General features: G+C 42.8%; 1 protein-coding gene across 1 annotated transcript in view; it reads left to right on the forward strand.

Moving 5' to 3' along the window:
- LOC8023653 (substance-P receptor) overlaps nt 1-22,402 on the forward strand; it is a 99,652-nt gene extending 77,250 nt beyond the window's left edge. The window contains exon 5 of the mRNA XM_029986231.3: nt 22,084-22,402. Coding sequence (XP_029842091.3) covers nt 22,084-22,359 — 276 coding nt within the window. The 3' untranslated portion in view covers nt 22,360-22,402. The remainder of the gene's footprint in view (nt 1-22,083) is intronic.
- The last annotated feature ends 7 nt before the right edge of the window (nt 22,403-22,409 follow it).

Consider the following 22,409-nt stretch of genomic DNA (forward strand, 5'->3'; position numbering starts at 1 on the left):
CGCTAAATGTCCCTTTAAATTTAGTGGGAAAATAGCTAAGCCCCCCGGCAACGAACAAGCCGCTACTGCGCCTGCACGCGGATGGCCTTCACTGTAGAGTGTTGGGTATTGTAGCGGGTTGCAGAGAATGTTGCGGGTCGGCGAAAGCGATCTACGAAAACTCCCTATTTACCAACATTTTCCCGCTAAATTTAGCGGGGAAATGTTTCAGCTAAATTTAGCGCAAACGTTTTTCCTCCAAATTTTACGTCACATCACATTCATTCACGTGACGTCACACGTGACGTTACGCGTGACATTACGAGGGTAAAAATTTTCCGCTACATTTGGTGGGAAATGTTTTCGCCATATTTAGCGTTAAACTTTTCCCGCTAAATTATGTGACAGAGAAAATTTGGCCGGGTTGACTGGCGTCACGTGTGGCGTCACAAGGGTAAAATTTTGCCGCTAAATCGGGCAGCAACTTTTTCCGCTAAATTTGGCGGGAAATTTTCATGCTAAATTTAGCGATAAAAAGTTCCCGCCAAATTTAGCGGGAAAATTTTAACGTGTGATGTCACAAGGATAAAATTTATCTGCTAAATTTAGCGGAAGAACTTCCCTCTAAATTTAGTGGGAAAATGTCCAGCCAAATATAGCGGCAAACTTTTACCCTCGTGACATCATTATGGGAAACGGCCCATAATGCAACGCCCCGTTCAGCCGACGGCGACGGCGTCAGCGACGCCGCTCATCCCGGAAACGGGCGCCTAAGAGCTGCGCTTTAATATCTGCTTTTATTGATTACCTAGTGTACAACATAAGTAATTAATTCTACATACGGGCCATTTTGGGTGGTAGACGAAGCGCCTTCCTTAAATCTACTAACAATGCAAGTCGTATGATGTAAGCGGGGACTACATTTCAGGATAATTCGCTTAACATACGCAAAGAAACCGTCACAGTCGCCTGGAAACTGTTTTTATACGAGTGGAAGGCATGAGCACCGTGGCGAACTTGAAACAGACGCCACGTTGCTGTTTGTTCTTTGTGCAGGCGGACGTGATGCAGTTGATATTCAAACGTAGCTTAACGGGGCTCGACTGGGCGAGGACCACAAAGCGTTGGTCTCAGCAGAAGCCCGGATGCTCCGTCAACGGGACACTTCCCGGGGATCACCCGCCCCACTGAGGTTAGTCGCCGAGGCCCACGTTTCGCATTCAACTGGACGGCTTGGAGCAACCCTGTGTGTCCGCTCAAACTTATCTAACGTATCTCTGTGTTGAGCGCCACAGGGTTAAACGACAACCAATTTGGATTGCAGGTTTTCGATAAATGTTGAGTGAGCAAACCACGGCGCACAATATAACGAAAAAAACAAACAAACGGCAACCTCACTTTTGAGGGAGGCATGGCATGCTTTGTTGAAATTTCATACGCTAGGCAACAGGCACCTTAGCAGACGACGAAGGTAATCTTAGATGCTAATTAACAATAAACACCAAAAATACCTGCTTTAAGCTTTAATTTGTTCTCTCGTTGCAAAACGTCAGCTGATAATTTTATACTTCCCAAAGAGCCAATCAAAGCCTCCTACGTTGGAGGGTTGAGCTCGCTGAGTGTAGTCAACGTACATTCTGTATATAAACACCGACTTCAATAATATGGGTATATATATTGGGTTTTTTTAAACTTTCCGGTCGACGAAATTTGTTTATTTATTTTTTTCTCGTTTTAATTTGTTTTGTCATATATGATATTGTATGTCATATATGGTATTGTATATGTACGGTATTGCATTGACTTCTTGGAACATCTATCTGCCTAAGGAATAGCACAAAGAGGTTAAACATTTACCTAAATATTTAAACAAACAGTTGGAATACGGCATAAATACCGCTCTGAGGTTGCTCCGAGTTGCTCCTGATGAATGTGCAGCGTTAGTACTAAGCCTGCTTGCGCGTAGTTTCTTGCACGGCAAGTAAATGCAGTGTTAGTTGAGCATGTGCGCACTGCCGGAATGAGCAAACGGGAATGTCGATGGCTAAACGTTTGCTATTTATTTGCATGGAATTTAGCTGCATTTGGCTTTGTGATGAACGTTGGTCCTGGTTATGGCCAATTTCATCTTGCTTCGTGGAATGCTTCGATCTATTTGCATAGCAGTGCTGGACGCCTGTTCTTTTTGAACTCATAAAAACCAAGCTCAGATCAACTTGTCGAGGACGCCATGGCACATTACTGATCCTGGTTTAACTAGAAGGGTCTGGAATCTGATGTTCCATGTTATTGAACTGTGACTACCAATAGAATTGCTTTTTGTCAAATTATACCATTAAATATGCAGTTAATTATAGCCGTTTGTGTATATTGATAAATTTACAAGGCGAAGGCTGGTGTGTTTTCTGAACATCTTCACTTTCGAGCTCTTGGGTTGCAAAATTAGGATGAAACGAGACGTCGGTTAACGGTTGTGGTAGTGTCTGTGGTCGATGCAAAATGTTTTTATAAAAAAGAAACACGTCACGGTTTGTAGGCCATCAGAAATAAAAAAGACAACGATTAAAACGCTGTGAAAAACAAAACAAAAACAAACAAAAAAACCGTCCTGGGTGATCACAACTTTACTGCCCCTATTCCAACAGCAACATTTTATTGAGCTGTGCATAAAGAAACTTTCGTTGGGAGTAAGTCTCGTAACTCAACTTCCTTCCCATCGGGAACTGAACTTTTCAGTGAGCCACATTTGATGGCCTTTCAGCATCACGTATTGCACGATAATTCGCAAATGCACACTTTGGATATCAGCAAAAAACAACTCCATAGTACCAGAAGGATCTAGGTTTCTAGCCAAAAACTTTACCACAATACCGAGAGCGTCTAGATAGCCAGCACAGGGGATACACTATAATACCGAGTGTCAAGGCATCCAGCAAAGGACAACACCATAATACAAGGAGCATCAAGGTATCCAGCAAAGGACAGCAACATAGTACCAGAAGCATCTTGTTATCCAGCAAAGCACAGCACCATAGTACCAGACATATTTAGGTATTCAGCTAAGGACAGCACCAGAGTACCAGAAGTATCTAGGTATCCAGCTAAGGACAGCACCACAGTACCAGGATGATCTAAGTATCTGGCAAAAAACTCTACCATAATAGCGAGAGTATCTACATATCCAGCAAAGGAGATGTACTGTAGTACCGAGTATCTAGGCATCCAGCGAAGAAAAGCACTATAAAACCACGAATATCTAGGTATCCAGCAAGGACAGCACCATAGTACCACAAGTATCCGGGTGTCCAGCTAAGTACAGCACCGTGGTAGGCCGCCAAGAGTATCTTGGTATTCAACAATATACAGCATCACAGCGCTAGGATTATAAGTGTTATTTTTATGACCAAGTGCTAGACCCAGATCTCAGAGCTCTCTCGACCACGAACCTCCCGTAATTTGGTGCAACAATCACCAGGGTCTGAGGGTGCGCCCAGTGCACCCACATCACTTTAGCGGTCGGCGAGGGGTGGTGATCGTAATCTTCCCTCGCCTACTATGTCCAGTGCCTCCTTAGTACGTGATTTTTCTTTTTTGCTTTGTAACGTCAGGAGCGTTATCAACAAGCGCGACGCCTTGTTTTCTTTAATTGACGCATGTCTTGCTGATGTAGTCGTCTTGACGGAAACTTGGCTGTCTGCAAAAGTAGATAATAGTGAGATTTTAAATTGCCAAAAAGAAGTATCGGTTTTACAGATGTGACAGGGGAACTCAGTCTGGGGGAGGCGTTTTGATAGCGGTTTGCGACGAGTTGGTTTCTTTTGGTGTGTCGCTTGCCTTGCCTCTAGAATTAACTTCTGTGCGCATTCGTCTGAACCACAAGGACGTAATTTTTTTGCGCTTGTTATCGCCCCCCTAATTCACCTTTTGGATTTTCTTCTGATCTATATGATGCTTCGAATACATTACACGTAAGGTATCCGTCATTGCCCATTTTTGTTCTTGGTGATTTTAATTTCCCTGGCGTTTCCTGGGACGCACATATTCCCAGCTTCGGCTCTCTTGAGTGCAATTCCTTTCTTACTACATGCTCGGATTTTAACTTGACTCAGCTCGTGAAATGTCCAACCCGTACAACCCCGACAAGTGCCACTGTCCTTGACCTAGTATTCACTACCCATCCAGATATTGTACAATCACTTTCAGTTTTTCCAGGTGTAAGCGATCATTCCGTCATTCACTTTAATATTCCGAACAGTTCGCCTCGCAAATGTGCAGCTTCAAAGGTATTTGGAGACTATAGGAGGGCTGACTACACCGGGATTAATAATAAACTCGAGATATTTTTATCAGATTTTCTTTAAATAGTTTCTGAGCAATCGTTGGAAGATAATTGGCGTACGTTTAAATCGAAAGTAACTGAGCTTACTAGCCATTACATACCCCTTCGTAAAATTAGAAATACATAATCCCCCCCCCCCCCCACCTTAGTATACACCAACATTAAAACGGTTATCAAACAAAAAAACCGCCTTTTTCGACGAGCCAAGATATCAATGATCCCAGAGAGATGGGCAGCTTATGATTGTACAGAGGATGAGTACGCACGTGCACTGTCTCTCGCCAAACATACTTTTTTTAATCAAACCCTTCCATCGCTACTCGAAACTAATCTGCGTAAGTTTTGGCACGTTGTGAGCGGAAGTGAAAGGAAACCAATTGAACTTGCTACGGATAGTGAATCGGTCGTTCCTAGGGAAAACTGCTGCGTTGTTTTGAACTCTGCATTCTCATCGTCGTTTGTTAACAGCACGCCATATATGTTTCCGATGTTTCGATTTATGATTTTATTCCGATGGATCCAATAGTTATTGACTGGGCAGGCATAATGAAATTAATTCAAAATATGAAGCTCTCCTCTTCTCCAGGTGATGATGGCATTAACCCCAAATTTTTGAAGATCACCGAAGTGTATTCATCTATAATATTGTCGAAGATTTTTGCACAATCATTAGAATCCTGTACGCTCCCGAACGACTGGAAAATGGGAAAAGTGGTTCCTCTGCACAAATCAGGTAACACTCATTGTCCCAATAATTATAGACCCATTTTATTAACCAGTATACCGTGCAAACTCATGGAACATGTCCTATACTGTCATATGGTGTCCTTCCTCGAAACTAATTCTTTTTTTAGTATGCATCAACACGGCTTCAGAAAAAATTACTCATGTGAAACTCAACTACTCGCCTTTACTAACGACTTATTTTCTGCTGCAGATCACTTAATCACTGTTGACTGCATTTTCATCGACTTTTCTAAAGCATTCGATAGTGTCTGTCATAGTCTGCTCCTCTATAAATTAAGTCAACTTAACATGGACCCTAATATTTTTAAATGGATAGAATGCTTCTTGTCTAATCGCACGCAATATGTAACCGCCAATGACCATAACTCCCCTCACCGTCCTGTAACGTCCGGTGTCCCGCAGGGGTCAGTGCTAGGGCCCTTGCTTTTTCTTATTTATATTAACGACTTACCTAGCTGCATTTCTTCATCTATAAAACTTTTTGCTGACGACTGTGTTGTTTATCGCAAAATTCTGGAACCTGCTGATCATCATGCTCTTCAGTCTGACCTCGATAACATTTCACTTTGGTGTGACACCTGGCTAATGAAACTTAACCCTGCCAAATGTAAGTCAATGAGAATTGCACGTCATTCAAATCACATCCTACCGTGTGACTACTTACTTAACGGTGTTCGCCTAACGCAAGTTTCGTCCTACAAATATCTTGGCATTAACATTTCTGCTAACCTTTCATGGCCAGATCACTTCGACTACATCACTAGTAATGCTAATCGCGCACTCGGTTATCTACGGCGTAATTTTTCTTTAGCCCCAACTAACTTGAAACTCATACTTTATAAAACTTTAGTGAGGTCAAAGCTTGAATATGCATCATCAATCTGGGACTCTCATATTAACTCCATTATTCTTCAAATAGAAGCCATTCAAAACCGTTCCGCGCGTTTCATCTTCTCAAATTACTTTCGAACTGCCAGTGTCACTTCTATAAAATCTAATCTTAACTTACCCGATCTTTCATTGCGTCGTAAACTATCTCGTCTTTGTCTCTTTCATAAGGTTTATCATTTCAAGTCTCTACTCAGTGACTCTCTCTTTCTGCCACCATCGTACATTTCTTCCCGCAGCGACCATCAGTTCGAGGTTGGCGTCCCAAGCAGCCGCACCAATTTGCACTTCCACTCGTTCATTCCCAAAACCTGCACTGACTGGAACCATCTCCCCGCCTCCATCGCTTCAATCTCTGACACCGACCGTTTCAAAAGTGCCGTTTGCAACCATTTTTTGTAATCCCCCTGCTGTGTTCATGTTCATGTTGTATTTGTTTTTGCTTCACCACTCCTCTTTGTAATGCTTCGGCCTTGAGAGTAAATAAATGAAATTAAATGAAATCTAGGTATTAAAAAAAAAACTGCAGCACTATAGTACCGAATCCCGGAGGAAAGTTCACCGGAGAAAAGCTCGACACTTTTGTAGGGGTCAGGGTAAAAGCTCACCAGCCTTTTAACAGACCCGGGGAAAACCTCACCTCGTATTATTTATGTAAAGTGGTCGTTTTCATTTAATAGAAGTATTGCTACCAAGGTTCTAGGCGCCTCTCACACAGGTGGTACACCGTGCAACATAGTTAGCGCGAAGCGACTTTTCGCATTTCCATCGTAGTAGTAGTTTGGATGGTAACCTTTAAAATTTAAGAAAAACAAGAAGACAAGAATTCGTTCATGTTGGCAGTACGTGTCACGCAGTATACGCACTTCATATGAGGTCTATCGGCTGTAGGCAACGTAGGGAAATATAATAATTTAATAAGATACGATAAAAAATGTTGGTTATCTATTTGATTTAAATCAGATTAATATCACTGAAGAGAGAAACTATTGATTATTTATCAGTATATGCATTTTTCAACAAGGCAGGTTTTTTGATGGATGCTTTTAATCAGTGAAAACAATATGGAGAAAATAATGACTGCAATTTTAACAGCTCTTCGTGAAAACCCGGCCATACAAGAGCAAAACCAGCTTGGTGTTTTGTTAGCAAAAAAGTTGTATTGGCTTCTCTTTCTCGTGATTTAATTTTCTCGCATTACAACGTTAGTTCCCCAGTTTTTGTTTCTTTCTTTTGCGTTATAGTTTGACTGCTAAAATTTGACGTAAGTTACGAACGAAGTCGTAGTTAAAAATAAAGCTGAATGCATCGATTCGCTGCAAAGACCACTGCGTTTTGCTCGTGTTCACTCCGGCATAAATCTTTCTTGTGTGATGTTTTTTCTTTATTTAAATACACAACATATGCGGATATTGAAAGCATCAAATAATAAACAAACGGTGAATAAAAAAATATTTCCTTTTTTAAAAAAGGGTTGATTTAAATCATCCTAGGAAAACCGGCCAGATTTGAACGATGATTTATGTCAATGATGTCTTTCCTCCACCCCAGCTGTAGCCCCCGTTCATCCTTTATGTCAATCCGTTTTGCGTGAGTATCACCATATTTAAGTCTGACGTAAAGGGAAAGAGAAAATGCGAATTTTTATTTTTATTTCCGCTTGACCGAGGTAACCATTGAAACCACTGCTTCTTATACAAATGGTGAAATGTGGAGATTTGGCAATGCGGTGTCGGCATACTACATAAAAAGTAATTTTATAAATAATTATCCAGAAGCTACTCAAGCTGCAGCCCTTTACACCGATTATACTTTCCCCCGTTATTTTTTTAATAAGCGTTATTGAAATTCTTCACAATATCTTCGCCGGGCAACATGCTTGACATGTTACAGAACGCTTTTATATTTAAAAAAAAATACTGCTAGAAAACTGCAGAACGAGGTATACCGGCATGTGCTACAGTTGAGGGAATGAATTTCACTTGAGTGAGTGCTCGATTCCTAGATTCGTAGGTGATCTTTTCTCCGCATTGGACAATTTTGCGATTAACTTTTCTCCGGTGAGCTTTTCTCCGGCGAGCTTTTCTGCGCCGCTCCATAGCACCAGGGGTATCTAGGCATCCACGAAAAGAAAACAATGTATTTTGCAATTCTCGTGGGAAGAGCTATCGGGTGATTATTCTCTTAGCTGCAGGAGGACTCTAGTTAAATCTAAAGTTATCGCTCTTAAACGCAATGCGAGGTAGCACTAACTTCGAATTCAGGGAGGACACAACCAATAAATGGTGGACGTTAGTTGACGGAACTATTAGCCATGTTGAATTAACCTGAGACCGCGATAGAAGAGAAACAACAAAACGTAGAAGGAACAGAAAATAGACAGGACGACGTCTGAAACTCAGCTAATTCGTTTGTTTAGTTCACCTCCCTATATAGTCTCAAACTAAAGATCATTAGCGCGCCTACATAAGAAGACAAAGTTTATACAATTCGAGTGCCACAACCGTCATTAACTCAATGTGAGAATGGGGACAACCTTAGAGTTGGACACCCTAAGGCAACATCCATCTCCCTTCAAACTGGAAAAAAAGCATTTTCCCCTTCTGTTCTAAACACCGTTCCTACTTATGATACGAAATATCACGCTGAATTAACCTCATAATTAGCTTAAGAAAGATCATGTTGAATTAACCTCAAAAAAAAAAAAAAAAAAAAAAACCCACACCACGAAATAACCTTTGAGCCAACTCAAAGTTGGGACACTGTTCACTCTTCAGGGCACAAAAAACTGAGTGTAACAAGCGTACAGCACTTTGGTCGGAGGCGGAAATCATCCACAAGGAGCGAAGCGATGTAAAAATAGTAAAGCTAGGCGTAAATTAAAATTGGTAACTCAATTAATCGCCACTCTTTATTCTATTAATCGGTTTCGTTATTTTCCATGCATAATACTGTTATACAAATCAAACTTTTTTTTTTTTTTGCTTTTGCTTTTGCTGAATTTGTGATAAACAAGCAATATAGAATTTCGATTATGAATCAATCTCGACGGGAGTTAAGAACAGTTCAAAGGCACTCACACACACAAAATATTACTTCTGCTGCATTAGGCAAAGAGGTTGGCTGATACTATCCGGAAACAGTGACCTGCCTTTATTGTTCACAATAGTCTTCGCTAAACTCTAAAGGGACACTCGCACGGCATTGAAGTAGCCGGGACAAGCGTAACCATCTACACTTGCCAATAGTTACAAATCTTGCACCTTCAGTTTAGTTTACGTAAAACGTTTACCCAAAGTTTGCCCTTCTTTCAGGTGTGCTCGTCCTCATCTGCGTGGTGAGAGCGTTTAATATTTACTCTCTTTTAATAGTTAAAATTGCATCGATTAACCGGTTAGAGAAATTAATGCGATAAAAGCATTAATAGATTAATTGGTGGATTAATATATCAATTGACTTGCCTTGAAAAATGTAATAAATCACTCTGCGGATGAAATAGAAAGCAATTGTAGATTTTTAAAAATGTAATGCCTTTTTTTTTTTTGCTTGTTTGCGGGTTTGTTTTGTCTTCCATAGTGAACAGTGAACCCACGACCTGGTTGCCGGGAATGAATGCGGGGCTCTGTTTTTTCACTATATATTTTTTTGTGCTTTGCCGTTTTAATGTTTCCGAACATTGAGTTGGCCCAAGGGTCGTTTCGGGGTTTGGGTTATTTGGGTGGCGGGAGTCTTTCGCATCAGAAATGGGGAGGGTGTTTAGAATAAAAGGGGTAAAAATGATCCCATTGTTCAAGTTTGAAGGAGGATGAGTCTTGCCTAAAAGGGGAATTCACCTGTCGTTTTGGAACGCGCCAGGATCCGTAGACGAGATTCGAGATGGAGCACGCGATCCGAACGAAGTCGCTTCGCCTCCGGGATCGGCGGATGCCTTCCCGTCATTCACCTTCCCGGGAATTCCCTTCTCGCGCTTCCGGATGTCGAAGCACATGTTACGCAATTGCGGCGCTAACAACAGGTGTTCAAAGCGTCAGTCAAGTTAATCATGATGTGAAAGATGCGTGTCGATAATAGCCGATTCACACGACGGACTGATCCGCGGACGGATTGATCACGTGACAACATGTCCGCGGTTCGTCCGGTTCCCAAGCGCATCCACACGAAGGAGGCGACGAGCAGACGCCAGCGAGGACGGACCGAACCTGTTCGCCACCCCACAGTGCCGCGAAACCCCAACATCGCACCGTGGTACCGTTGTCCAAGAGAGAAATCGACGTTTGCTACCGCGATAACGAATCGTACGCCGCTGTTACGTACAGATCGAGACAAAACACCGGGATAGGCTTCGCGCAAAGCGCCACTAACTTTACTAACCGAAAGCATGACAGTCACACAGGCATGGTCCTGCTCGAGAAAGCTTCGCCGTAGATGCGACGAAGTTCTGGGCTCGCGGAGGGGCGCTTGGAGATGCCTTCACGAACTCCGCGCTCGTGCACAACACTCAAGCACACCACATCCACAACACATCCACAAGAGAGGTCTTGCTCGGGGAAATCCTGATTGGATGTTCAAGAATTATTGCAGCGTGCGAGACGAGTTTTGACGGGAGCTTCTTGTGACGGACCCGGAGGAATACCGGAACCTGCGTCGCGTCAGCCGGACAAAGTTTCTGGAGTTTCTTTCAGGCGTGGAACCAAGAATCGCGCGACAAAATAAACCAACGAACGCACAAAACACAACGATGCGCCATTTTTGTTTTAAACGCCCAGCATAAAGTAATATACACAAGGTAAAGAGCGGACACTGCCACAGTGTTGCCAACCTATTTTTCGAAAATACCCCACAGCAGCGTCCAGAAAACCCTACATTACCCTACGAATGTTTCTTATTACCCTACATTTTACCCTACGAGGCACGTTTTTGCTCAAATAATACTGTTGCATGAATTATGATGATACAGGGTAATATTACTACAGTACAAAGCGACAGGGCACGCATGCACGCGCATACCTGCGTTATTCTAGAACACTATGCCTGTATCGTGCATGTGCGCTGTGTAGGGGTCCATATCAAATGAGCGAATGACATTTTAGCGAACAGCGACATTTGAGCGAATCGACGTTTTAGCGAATAACGGGGGCGCGCGTTAACCCATCCGCCGCGCTGCGCTTTACGCCGCTTCGCGGCGACAGTCTGCGGCAGCTCATTACAAAAATGTGAGCCCATTTGGCCCACCCGAAAACGCCACCTCGCGGCGTCCGACTATTCGCTGAAGTGTCATTCGGTGAAACGTGGGCGTTCGCTAAAACGTCATTCGATCAAGTGAGTGCCTCCCGCTGTGTAGCATCAGCGCAACAGTGATGTAGCGAGCGCAGACATCCCAAACTAACATGTTTAGTCGATTTGTCGTGAAATTAAAAACTGGGCTACGTGGAACCAGCACTCGCGGCGTCAGACAAGGCGGCTCATTACAAAAGGAAGCTAATCCGAACGGTATATTAGCTTCTTTGAGTGTACCGCCTAGGGATTCGTCAAACTAAGGTACTATTTCGACAAACTAGGTTTTTACACCGGGGGAGGATAGGAAACCGGCGGCTCCTCCGTATTCCTTAAAGTATCATTCGATGAAACGTCATGGTTTCGGCTTCGTTCGCTAAAACGTTGTACGCTTAAGTGAACGCCTCCAGTCCCCGGGATGCACTCACTTGACCGAATGATGTTTTAGCGAACGCCCACGTTTCACCGAATGACACTTTAGCGAATAGTCGGACGCCGCGAAGCGGCGTTTTCGGGTGGGCCAAATGGGTTCACATTTTTGTAATGAGCCGCCGCAGACTGTCGCCGCGAAACGGCGTAAGCGCAGCGCGGCCCCCGGCAGGTCCGTACCCACAAAAAAATTTGGGGGGGGGGGGGGGTTTCGGGGACAACGGCGGCCATTTTGAAAGTGTCTGTTGTCTTATTTTCGCCTATGAATCATGTGCATCGGTGGCATATAATGGAGAGTTACAGCAAACCGGAGAACCGGTCCCGGTTTGGTACCCGGTAGCCGACCGGCGCCACTGCGCGTGCGCAGAGGTGGAGATTAAAATCGGCTGGCTGCCTGTGCACCGACCAGGGCCGTACCCAGAAAAAAATTTCGGGGGGGGGGGGGGGGTCAGAGCCCCCCCTGGTTACGTCCCCGGCCCCCGGTATTCGCTACAACGTCGATTCGCTCAAATGTCGCTGTTCGCTAAAACATCATTCGCTCATGCAATATGGACCCGTCCTGGTGGGCTCGGGATGGTTCCGCCCGCGGTGCCACGTGCTTCGCAGGTGTAACAAGGACCGCCGGATGGACCAGTCATCAGAAAAAAATTGGCGGGACCATTTCCCTTTCCCAGATACCTCTTCTGGCTCCAAACTTCCTAAGCGCAACTCCACTTCCTCCCTCCTCTCCCACTTGCTCCAGCTCTCCAATACTCTCCAACTTCGGGAGCCTACATACTCCACCTTGGTGTGTGGTGCTCTCTGTTAGCACGTCTTGCAACTTGAATTTTTTCGTTTTGCACGATGTTGTGGTGCGGCAGCACACGGGTTGTAAAGCTATGCAAAACTTGCGCAACAGCTTTTTTTTTTTTTTTTTTTTTTTTTTTGTAATGCTTGCCGTGTAAGAAGCAACGTCTGAAAATACCCTACTTTTAGTAGGAAAAGGGCCTGACGGCCCTACAGCCCTACAATATACCAAAAATGCCTAAAATACCCTACAAGTAGGGTAATTACCCTACGGTTGGCAACACTGCACTGCCATAGGCCCCAGCGGCCCAGATAGACCAGTGATAGGTAGCGCTCCTAGCGGGCGGTATTAAGCATAATCTCATTCCGTTTCTGGTCAAGTTAGTTTCGGTTTCGGTTTGGGCGTTTCTGCTCCGGTTCTCCGGTACCTTTCTCTCTCCCCTCCCCGCCTCGCTCGGCTCTCGGGAGCTCTTTGACTCCCGAAGCCGCTGTCTTTTTTTAGTTTCTTTTTTTTTAATACTGACGCACTTTTGGTTTATTTTTACGATAGAGTCCTTGCAAAATGTGTCAAACAATATTTCAACTTACTTCACAAAGCAGAAGTATATATATTTCTTGTTCTTTTTCTATTGTAAAGCATTGAAGTTACACTATCGCCGCATTGACTCCTGGATGGTGGAGCATTTTGGGGTGAACAACAGTAAGTGGTTCGAACACATTTTATTGGACCACATTCATGTATACATGATTTACTTCACAAGCTAGGTCTGTATGTTTTATACGAAAGAGATGGATACTCACAAAAATAAATGAATATGAACGACTTCGGCATATCGTACACTTCGTAACAGATTCTTAACGGAACCAAGCTAACAAAACCTTTCCACGGAGAACATGCTGTATGATACATTCACTTTCACGCCGACTCGGGTACGGGAAGTAAGCGAAAAAATAAATAAGACATCGCTATCATTACCAGTCATAAGAGCATAATAACAGTACGAAGCACACGCCGGATAGTACAAATTCCCGATTTCCGGCAAATATAAAAAAAAAACAAAAAAACAATTTGCATAGCCTCAAACTCATTGGAGGCGAGCCATTACCAAACAATGAGAACTCTATTCGAAATCTGACAAGATTCAACGTCCCTAAACATTCCCCGAAATTGTTTAGAAAAGAAATATGGCTTCAGAAAAAAGCGGCTAAAAAATTATGGACAGTGATACAAAAGTGGATACATTTTCTTTCAAATATTTTTAGCCTCTATACACTATTTTCTATCGAAATTTTGTAGAAAGTGAACAAATATTTTTGTTAGGGAGCCGTGATACACATTTGCTGGAAAAAGGGGAAACAAATATTTGGAGAGCAAGCTGCACCGCCCACTTAATAAGCACTTTCTGTTTTTGGTTTGGCAAACGCCTCTGTTAATACACTATTAACAGTTAAACCTGTCTCGTTGCTTACTAGCCACTAAAGAGTGCAACCGAACTTTTTCCAAATTCCGGTTAAGAAGTCAAACATGTCAACACAAGCGTATTCTGCGAAACAATTTTAAAAACCCTTTGTGGTACTCCTCTCGGCAAAGGCTAAAACCACCCAGACCTCAAATTGTGCTATACAAGGCGGCACACACTCCTCGAACATGTGTCACACTCTCTATTATGGGAAGAAAGTGATTTTCTAGTTGCTGAATGAAATTAAAGGCAGCCTGTGGTGGTCCTACTAAGTTCCCGAAGAATTTTCCAGGCACGTGGTATGCTTTAGGAACAAGACAGTACCGGTGAGGCCTGGTCAAGTTACTAGACTCATCCGATAGCAGCTGAGAACAACCACAGCTGTAAGTTGTCTGTTCAAGCAAAAGCTTGATCAAATAGCCCCAAATGTAATAAAAAAGTGGACGAGTCATCAATTATGTTAGACCTGATGTCTGATGCCAGGTCAGAAATATCCTCTAGTGGCGGGAAGTTATCAATTGGAAGACATTCCACAATGTCTGAAATGAAACTTTCATGGTGCGAAGATATTTGCAACTCCCTTAGGAAGTCCCAGCCTTGTCATCCTCTACGTTTTCATTGTCCGACAGTTTGAACAGTTTCTTTATCGAGAGGTGTTTTAGTCCTGAGGTGAACTGATGCACATTTGGGTTTGTGTTGCAGCCCAGCATTTGTCGTATATAGCTCCAAAAACGTTCTCAAATGTGTCTTGCTGCAGGCGTCGTGTAAGTAATAACTTAAAGTCACGGCTGCTTGAAAGGTCATCCCAGAGCGTGAGGACACTTTTTATAGTAACTTGCCACCCAATGATGGCTTATGGCTGCCTCCTACTTTGGAACTGCCATGCTGAAATTCATCCGAGTTACTGGTGGAGAAAATCAAGTATTTAAGATTCTCCCTTCAGAATGGCACGACGCAACTTCTGCCCTGTCTTCTTGAATTTTTTAACTATTTAGACAATCAAAAAGTATGCACATCCTATCACAGAAATAGGCTGTAGCCATGGCTGCCTCAGGAAGTTTTTTGCCATAAACAATGGATATGATTGCAAGAAAGAGTGAGGCACTCAGTACCTGTGGGGAACAATTTTCTTCCATGTTACAGAAAGGTTCCTGAAAAAATGTGTTTCTCAGTAAGTTTTGGAGCCAATTGCAAGCTCATCTCATGGATTGAACAATAAAGTTCAACAATAGAAGACTACTCAATGACCTCATTTCCAATGCAAAGTTTGTGGGCTTGGAGATTGCTCTTGGTTGTTTTGGGAAGGTGCGGAACATCAAAGACAAAGTAAACGTGTTCGTTGTCAACTTCAAAAAATGGCTTATCAACACACACACCAAGCTTACGTTTGAAGCCGCCTAACCACAGACCACAGCCTTTACTGTGAAGCCAACAGTCTTAAGCTCCCGAATGAGAGAAATGAGGAGACTGCGTTAAACAGAAGACGTTGTTGGAGTGTGCACAACAGTGTATGCAAGCGGCTAAACGCACATCCTGGAAATTTCAGACAGCATAACAACCAAGGCTCTATCTGCAATGTTAGAGGTTTGTTCAACACCGTCATCTGTAAACCCATGGATAATGTCGTGTGCAGGGTCGTAAGTTAAATTCTTTTTTTAAAACAATCTCATCGAAAATCAACATCCACACACGTTCAAGTGCAGCCAGACAGCCCGGCAGAAACAACAGCGCGAGAAGCTCGAACCGATCGGCTCCACGAATTCACGCCGAGCATGCGAACAAGCGGGCGGTCATGCGTCACCTTGATTGATGCAAAGTCGACCGAACATGATGCAGCAGAAAGCACAGATGGACGGCACGCACGGCACTGCCGAACGACGCAGGGACGAGCAGAGGCCATGCAGAATGATGCAGAGGCGACGGCGTGCAGGCAGGCAGACCATGGCAGGCTCCATTCATCACGTGGTTTTTGTGACGTATTTGATTTAAACTATTTAGTCGTTTTAAGTACTTTAAATCATTTTAAAGCACTGCCATTTAAAAAAATAAATAGTTTTCACAGAAAGAGTTTTAATTCATTTTAGCCGAATCGCAGAAAAGCGCCACGTAGCGGAGGGTATTAAACGCATTATCTGGGCCGCGAATCGGTTCCTGTGTCCTCCATCTTTACGTTTAATATATTACTCTATGCGCCCAGAGGCAAAAAATCAAGAAAACCGTGTACCGTTGCCAGACTAAACGCTTTTCAAGTCAACTTCCGCTAAAAGTCCGCGAGTGAAAAAAGCGCTCGACTTTATCAGTTTGCGCGTTCGCGGACGAGGCGCGGATCGCAGGAATCGGTGACGTGCCGGTCACGTGGTACACAGTCCGCGGACGAAAATCGCGATTCGGTCCGTCGTGTGAATCGGCTATAAGCGATGTGCATCAGCGTAGCCCACTTGCCTCTTCATCGGAATACTCGTGAACGGTGCCTACCTCTATTTTCGGCCTCATCTGCGGAGGTCCAAAAAGGCCGTCGAATTCATGCGGGACATACACCCAATCCTCGTCCTTGCTGCTACCAGTGTTGGGGGCGTCGCCGAAAAAAGTAATGAAATACGTCACTCGTTACTTGCAAATAAAAGGAACGCGTTACCATTACCATTACCGATAAACAGTAACGCAAGCTACTTTTGCGTTACTTTTTAAATTATGAATTAACACGTTTTACTGTTTTCACGGTACAGGTACGCATAAGCGCGATATTTCAAAAAACGTGTTCATGCAGAAACTGAACTTATTTATTTTATATTTTTTTACGGTTCGACCTAATTACTCACGAGAAGAAACTCAAAGGAGAACGCAAAAAAAACTCGAAAATTCACGCTTGGAGCCAAAAAACACAAAAAAATTTAAGCGTAGCTTTTTTTTTTAATTTGGGAAGTAACGAGTAACGTAGCAACGTCACCCGTTACTCTAATTAAGTAACGTAAGTACGCTACCCATTACCGTCTTGAAAACGTAGCGAGTACGTTATTACGTTACAGAAAAAAGTAACGCGTTACCAGTAACGTTGTTACTTGTAACGCGTTACCACCAACACTGGCTGCTACTTGAGCCGCTGCTCCTCGTGGAGCTGCTCGAGCAACTTGACGGCGAACTATCATCAAGCGGCAGCAGCAGTAAAGCGGGCGGCACTTCGCACGCGGCGGGAAAGGAAGTCACGTCTGCGCGCCGAAGGCTGGTCAGGCTGGCTTCCGGTCAAATCCGCCGAAATCGGCGGAGCGACTTTTCTCGGATCCGGATCGAGATCTGGAGTGGAAGCTGATCCGAAACAACAGGTGGAACATGTCCGTCCCGATCCCGATCGCCCCGTTAGATAGGCGCGCTCCAGAAAAGTCGATCCCGGTGCGCTTTAAAACGACCAGTTGAATTCGCCGTTAGCGTGTCTACTTGTAATGTTGTTCCCATTCTTACCATTGTGTGATGGTGGTTTCGTACACATTTGAGTTTGAAATTACATAGAGAGGTGGACTAAATAAACGAGTTAACTGAGTTTGAGTCGTCGTTATCTTTTTTTTTTTCTATGTTTTGATGTTTCTCTTTTACCCTAGTCCCCGATTAATTCAACATGATTAATATTCACCACCTCACCTGCACCCTTATTATATCTTTTCTGGCTGAACTATTTTGTTTTTATTGAGGCTTGGCCCCGGAATTAAACTTTTGTAAACACGAAAACCCGCCCCTATCGCATTTCCTGCGCACTTTGTGGGCTGCTGTGCATATACTTTCTGTGAATTTTTTCCTTGAAATTTATATGCGCACTTCGGTTCGTATTTTTACATTTGTTTGAGTTTACAAAAGGAATATATTGGTGAACCGCTCTTGACTTGCTGAGAAGCCTCTATTTATTTATTTTGGTCTGCAGAGAATATTCTCTTTACTGTCAGTTTCTGCCAAAATGTCGGAAGTACGTACCCTCGCTTTCATATACCCGCCAAGCGTCAATTCCTGAATGTCATAATTTTTTTCCTTCGTTTGCTAGTTATCTACTTGGTGCTTGAAGTAAAATTCTTGTAACTTAGACTTCAAAATGTTCACTTTTTTTCTTGATGGCTTATAAGTACGATTCCGTGTTTTCGGAGTTCATTTCTCGTGACGTTTGGAGTGTTTTTCGAAATTCACCTTTCGCTGAAATTTTAGGGTTTACGTAGATAATTTTTGTTAGATTGCTATCTTTTTTTTTAATATTCGGAGCTTATCCTATTGTGTTCTAAAGTTTTTAAAAAATTCAAACGAAATAAATGAAGTTTGGCTACAATGACCGGTTCTCCTGAAAAACATTGACAATCTAAAAGGCAAACACGTTTTGTAAGTAGTTCGAGAATTGAAAGAAGCTGCATTTCTTAATACCCCTCACCTTAATTATGCTTTCATGAAGCTTATTCGTAGAACGCCCTCTTTTTTGCTTTTTATTTTGGAGTTGTGACCTCGAAATTTGAAGTTTTTCGAATAAATCTGTATTGACGGAAAATTTATCGGCACGTGTTTCTGATTTTATTTGTTCACCCGGTAACATTGCAGCATACTTATCAGATAGGTCACGCACTTTGACGTGATTGCTATCAACAAGGAACGTGATTTTGTTGCAATTAAAAGCGTGTCTTTTTTAAGGGTATTTGACAAGACTGCTTAAATACTTGGCTTAAAAAGGTAGTGTAAAATTTTCTTGAGAAGCGAGAGCTATTTCTAAATGTGCCACACGACTTCGATATATGCATGTATGTTACCGCATAACGTTTTAACCACTCGCGGGCTAAAACCACTTTTAATATTTTTCTCGGTGATCACGAGTAAAATTGATGACCTATTGATACTCGCATGGCGGTTTCAATTCTCGGGCTAGATGCTTGTAGTTTACTGGAGGCATTTATTAAGGTAAATTTAGATTGTTTAAGGTAAAGGCATCGTGTAACTGAGATTTTTCTCGTAGGTCAAAAGATCCGAAGATATGGTCCTACCTGATTTTCAGCTCTTCTCGGAAGCCTATCAGCTTCGACCCATATTTAGTGTTTTCTTAGATTTGTATCAATACACCAAATAATTGAGTAGCTATAAACAATATATGAAAGGTTTTGATGTTTCGTCCTGACAGCTTGAAAGCTTTTTTCTTTGTTTTTCCTTTTTTTTTCTTTTCATAACATGTAGTTTGCTGTTTACATCTAGTCCACAGCAAGCTTTAAAACTTTGGCACCTGGCGGCTAGTGGAACGTTTAGGTGAACGTTGAACGTTGCGTGATGTGTAGTTTATTTCTGAAGTGAAAAAAGCACTCTTTTTTTTTTTTCAGGGACAGCTTGGGCATAAATAACAGCGCTAACCACGCACGAGTACAGCCAGCTGTGCGTCGCGTTGTTGATTTCCTTTTTCATAACTTACATCTTCCAGTAGAACCTCAGGCCTTGCTGAATATTTACTTTCTTGTGGTAGTTAAGTCATTATATAAATATATTGTTTAATAAAATATGTATAGCTTGTGAATCGGAAAAGAAACTCGCTATATTGGCATTGGTTCAACTAAGCTCGCATTTTCAGATTTTAATTATTTTATAAAGAATATTTGCACAAGAAACTCGCAGAAACTATTGCTCATTGTTTCGGAGAAAGCAAGCGCCAAAACGTATTATAAAAATAAAGGATATAAACTAAACAAAAAAAAGTGTAGGGTAAATTAGAGTTTAAACAATAGTATGTTACAATATAATACTCTGAAAATATCCCATGAAACGTTATTGTAAAATGAACAGAAAGGTATACACAGCTACAATTAACGTAAATAAATCTTTACAAAGCACAAAGAACCAGGGTATTGCAATTTTATCAAGCGCCCGTCGATGATTATTAGCATGCGGTCAAAATATACCGCCACTTATTTTTCAGCCCACAGTGGGAACTGAACAAACAGCCTCGATGCAATCTGCATAATTGTATTGACTAAAATGTTCAAGAACAAATATATTTTGGTATATTGTAACAACAGAAACTGCCTGCACATTTTGAGGCAGGTTTCAAAGAACCTGCTCTAGTGTTAATCTTGCGAAAACCTCCTATCAAAGACGAGCCCACTTATATGCGGAAGCACGTAAAAAAAGCTAGCAAATTGGTGTGAAAAACAAACAAACATCCATCAGTTGTGTGTACGTTTTTCTCTACACATGTAGACTGTCAAGGTTTAGTTAGTATCGCCGCTTTCATTTGCCCGTCCACTGGCCACACGTTATATTGCAACACTTCTCCTCCACCGTTTCGTGGCCGTTGTTGACATCTGCCCGTTCCTAGGAACTGACAACCTGAAAACTAAGTAACGGCTGACCGGCGTCATCTGCTGACACTGACACGCGGTGATATATGCGGTTTATTGTGTGTCTGCCAAGAAGTTGTCCGGACTCTCAACAGACGCGACGGGATGTCAACGCGTCTGTCGTCCAAGGAAACGCTGAGAATAGAGCAAAACCGCCAGCCAGCGTTGTCTGACAGATGCGCCGAGAGGTTAAATGGTTTTGTGACTCTAGACCCAATTCGAAAGAGCTGAAAACCTTACGCGCCCAGTTGGAATTCAGTTTCAATTCGGGGATCATATATACGTGTGGTTGAAGTTCCTCTTAACTTAGTGTAAACATGAGTTCACTGAACATCGCCTTTGTAAAATAAACTATCGGTTTACGGCGGCATACTGCAATAAATAAATAAATAAAACAGGAGGACAAATAACAGCTATACGGTGGAGCTGTTGGTTGATCCAGAACGTTTTTAGAACATATATGAAAAAAAAATTGTATAAACTTTTCAGTACGACGATATGAACCTGTCTAGTCAACTGGACTAGAAAACGTTTATGCGATCCTAGAAAATGTGTCTTGTTAATGTTTCTAATAAACTTGACCATAGAATGTGTACTTGCATGCTTATCATTTTTTTTATTTGTGACATTACCTCGCTACAATTTAAATGTGTTCCTTTTTGGAAGTTCTTTTCTTTCCATAACAGTCGTTGAAGAGAACTGTTTATGCGGACGTCTTTTTCTGGTAATAGTCGCCTTTATATTCTTTCTATATGACCGACAGCCATGCACATAGTCTACGTTATTTTGTATCCTTACCTTTACTTGTATGGTTTGTCTTGTCTCTTTTCTTTCTTTTTTTGCAAATACAGTCGGTAATGTAAGAAATGCCACAGCATTATAAAGTGCACTAATGAAACGTAAATTATTTGTTTTTAGTGGGAACGAAAGAACACCGGCAGATATACGATGGAACCATGAGCCTATGAATCTGGATGGTCGGCGGGGTTAGGGCTGTGCACTTAGAAAGAAGAAATGCCTTTTCAAAGGTATATAGTTTTTTTTTAAATGTAAGTATGCAACAGAGAAGCGGCCATCATGTGCCATATAATCAGATGGTGAAATGTGACATTTCAAAAATAGATATAAAAAGTTATGTTCAAAATGTGAGAACTATATTTTTCTTTAGGCTGGTTGCCTCAATGCGTATGGCCTACATATAGATCTTAAAAAAAAAAAATTGTTGGAGTTTGACTTTCTGGGATTCTTGATCTCACGAATCACACTGTCCTTGTATTAAGGTCAATTTGAACACGAGTCTCCCATACCCTTCTCTAATTTGCTGGCGCGCGAATCCGAAACGTTGTCTCGCAGACACGCAAACCGTTTTCATTTGAGAAGGGCAGAATTTTTAGACTCCCATTGTTTGCCGAGTCATGAGACGACCTTATCTAAAACACGTTTTAGAAGAATGTGCATTTTGTTTGCATGCGTAATCTAATGTCGGATATGCGTTGATTCCTGCTTGTTACTTTTTGATTCGGCTACGAAGCAAGTTAGTTATTTTTAAACACCGCATCACATGGTACGATTTTTCGAAGTTATCAACTATGCTTGCGTCCTAGATTATCACCCTCATATATATTTCCCAACCAAAATTCTGGCGCACTCTCTGCGGTGTAGTTCCCGAATTATGGATGAATATCGAGCAATGTGCGACACCCTCGGGTCTCTTTGGAGAGTGCTGTGCTTCCGTTTTGTTTCGTTGCTCTGCCGAAGGCGCTTCCTCGCTCCCTCAAAGACCAGTATACAAAGGCGTAAGGATCTGACGGGCATGCTTCCCTCTGCTGCTTGTGTCCAGGTAGATCTTCGGCAGCTGGCTCTCGGTTGCTGCCCGACGCTCGCAGCGAAGGCCGGGCGAGCTCTGAACAAGCGCAGCTCGTACGGGGGCGGCTCCCTACGCAGCAGCACCGTTATCGTGTCGAGCGCCGGAGGGGGCGCCTCCAGCCTCCACCAGAACCACCAGCGCTGCAACGGCTTCTCGTCCGTCAAGTCGCCCACTTCCGTGGTGGCGCTCAAGACCCTCGGCAGCTGCGTCGTGGACCAGACGCCCGTTCGCTTCTCTGTGTACGAGTGAGAACCCGTTCACACGAGCGGCGAGGCCAGCGTTTGGCGGCGCACCTGGCG

Source organism: Ixodes scapularis, unplaced genomic scaffold, assembly GCF_016920785.2.
Source record: "Ixodes scapularis isolate PalLabHiFi unplaced genomic scaffold, ASM1692078v2 PGA_scaffold3__209_contigs__length_174095766, whole genome shotgun sequence".
Taxonomy (NCBI): domain Eukaryota; kingdom Metazoa; phylum Arthropoda; class Arachnida; order Ixodida; family Ixodidae; genus Ixodes; species Ixodes scapularis.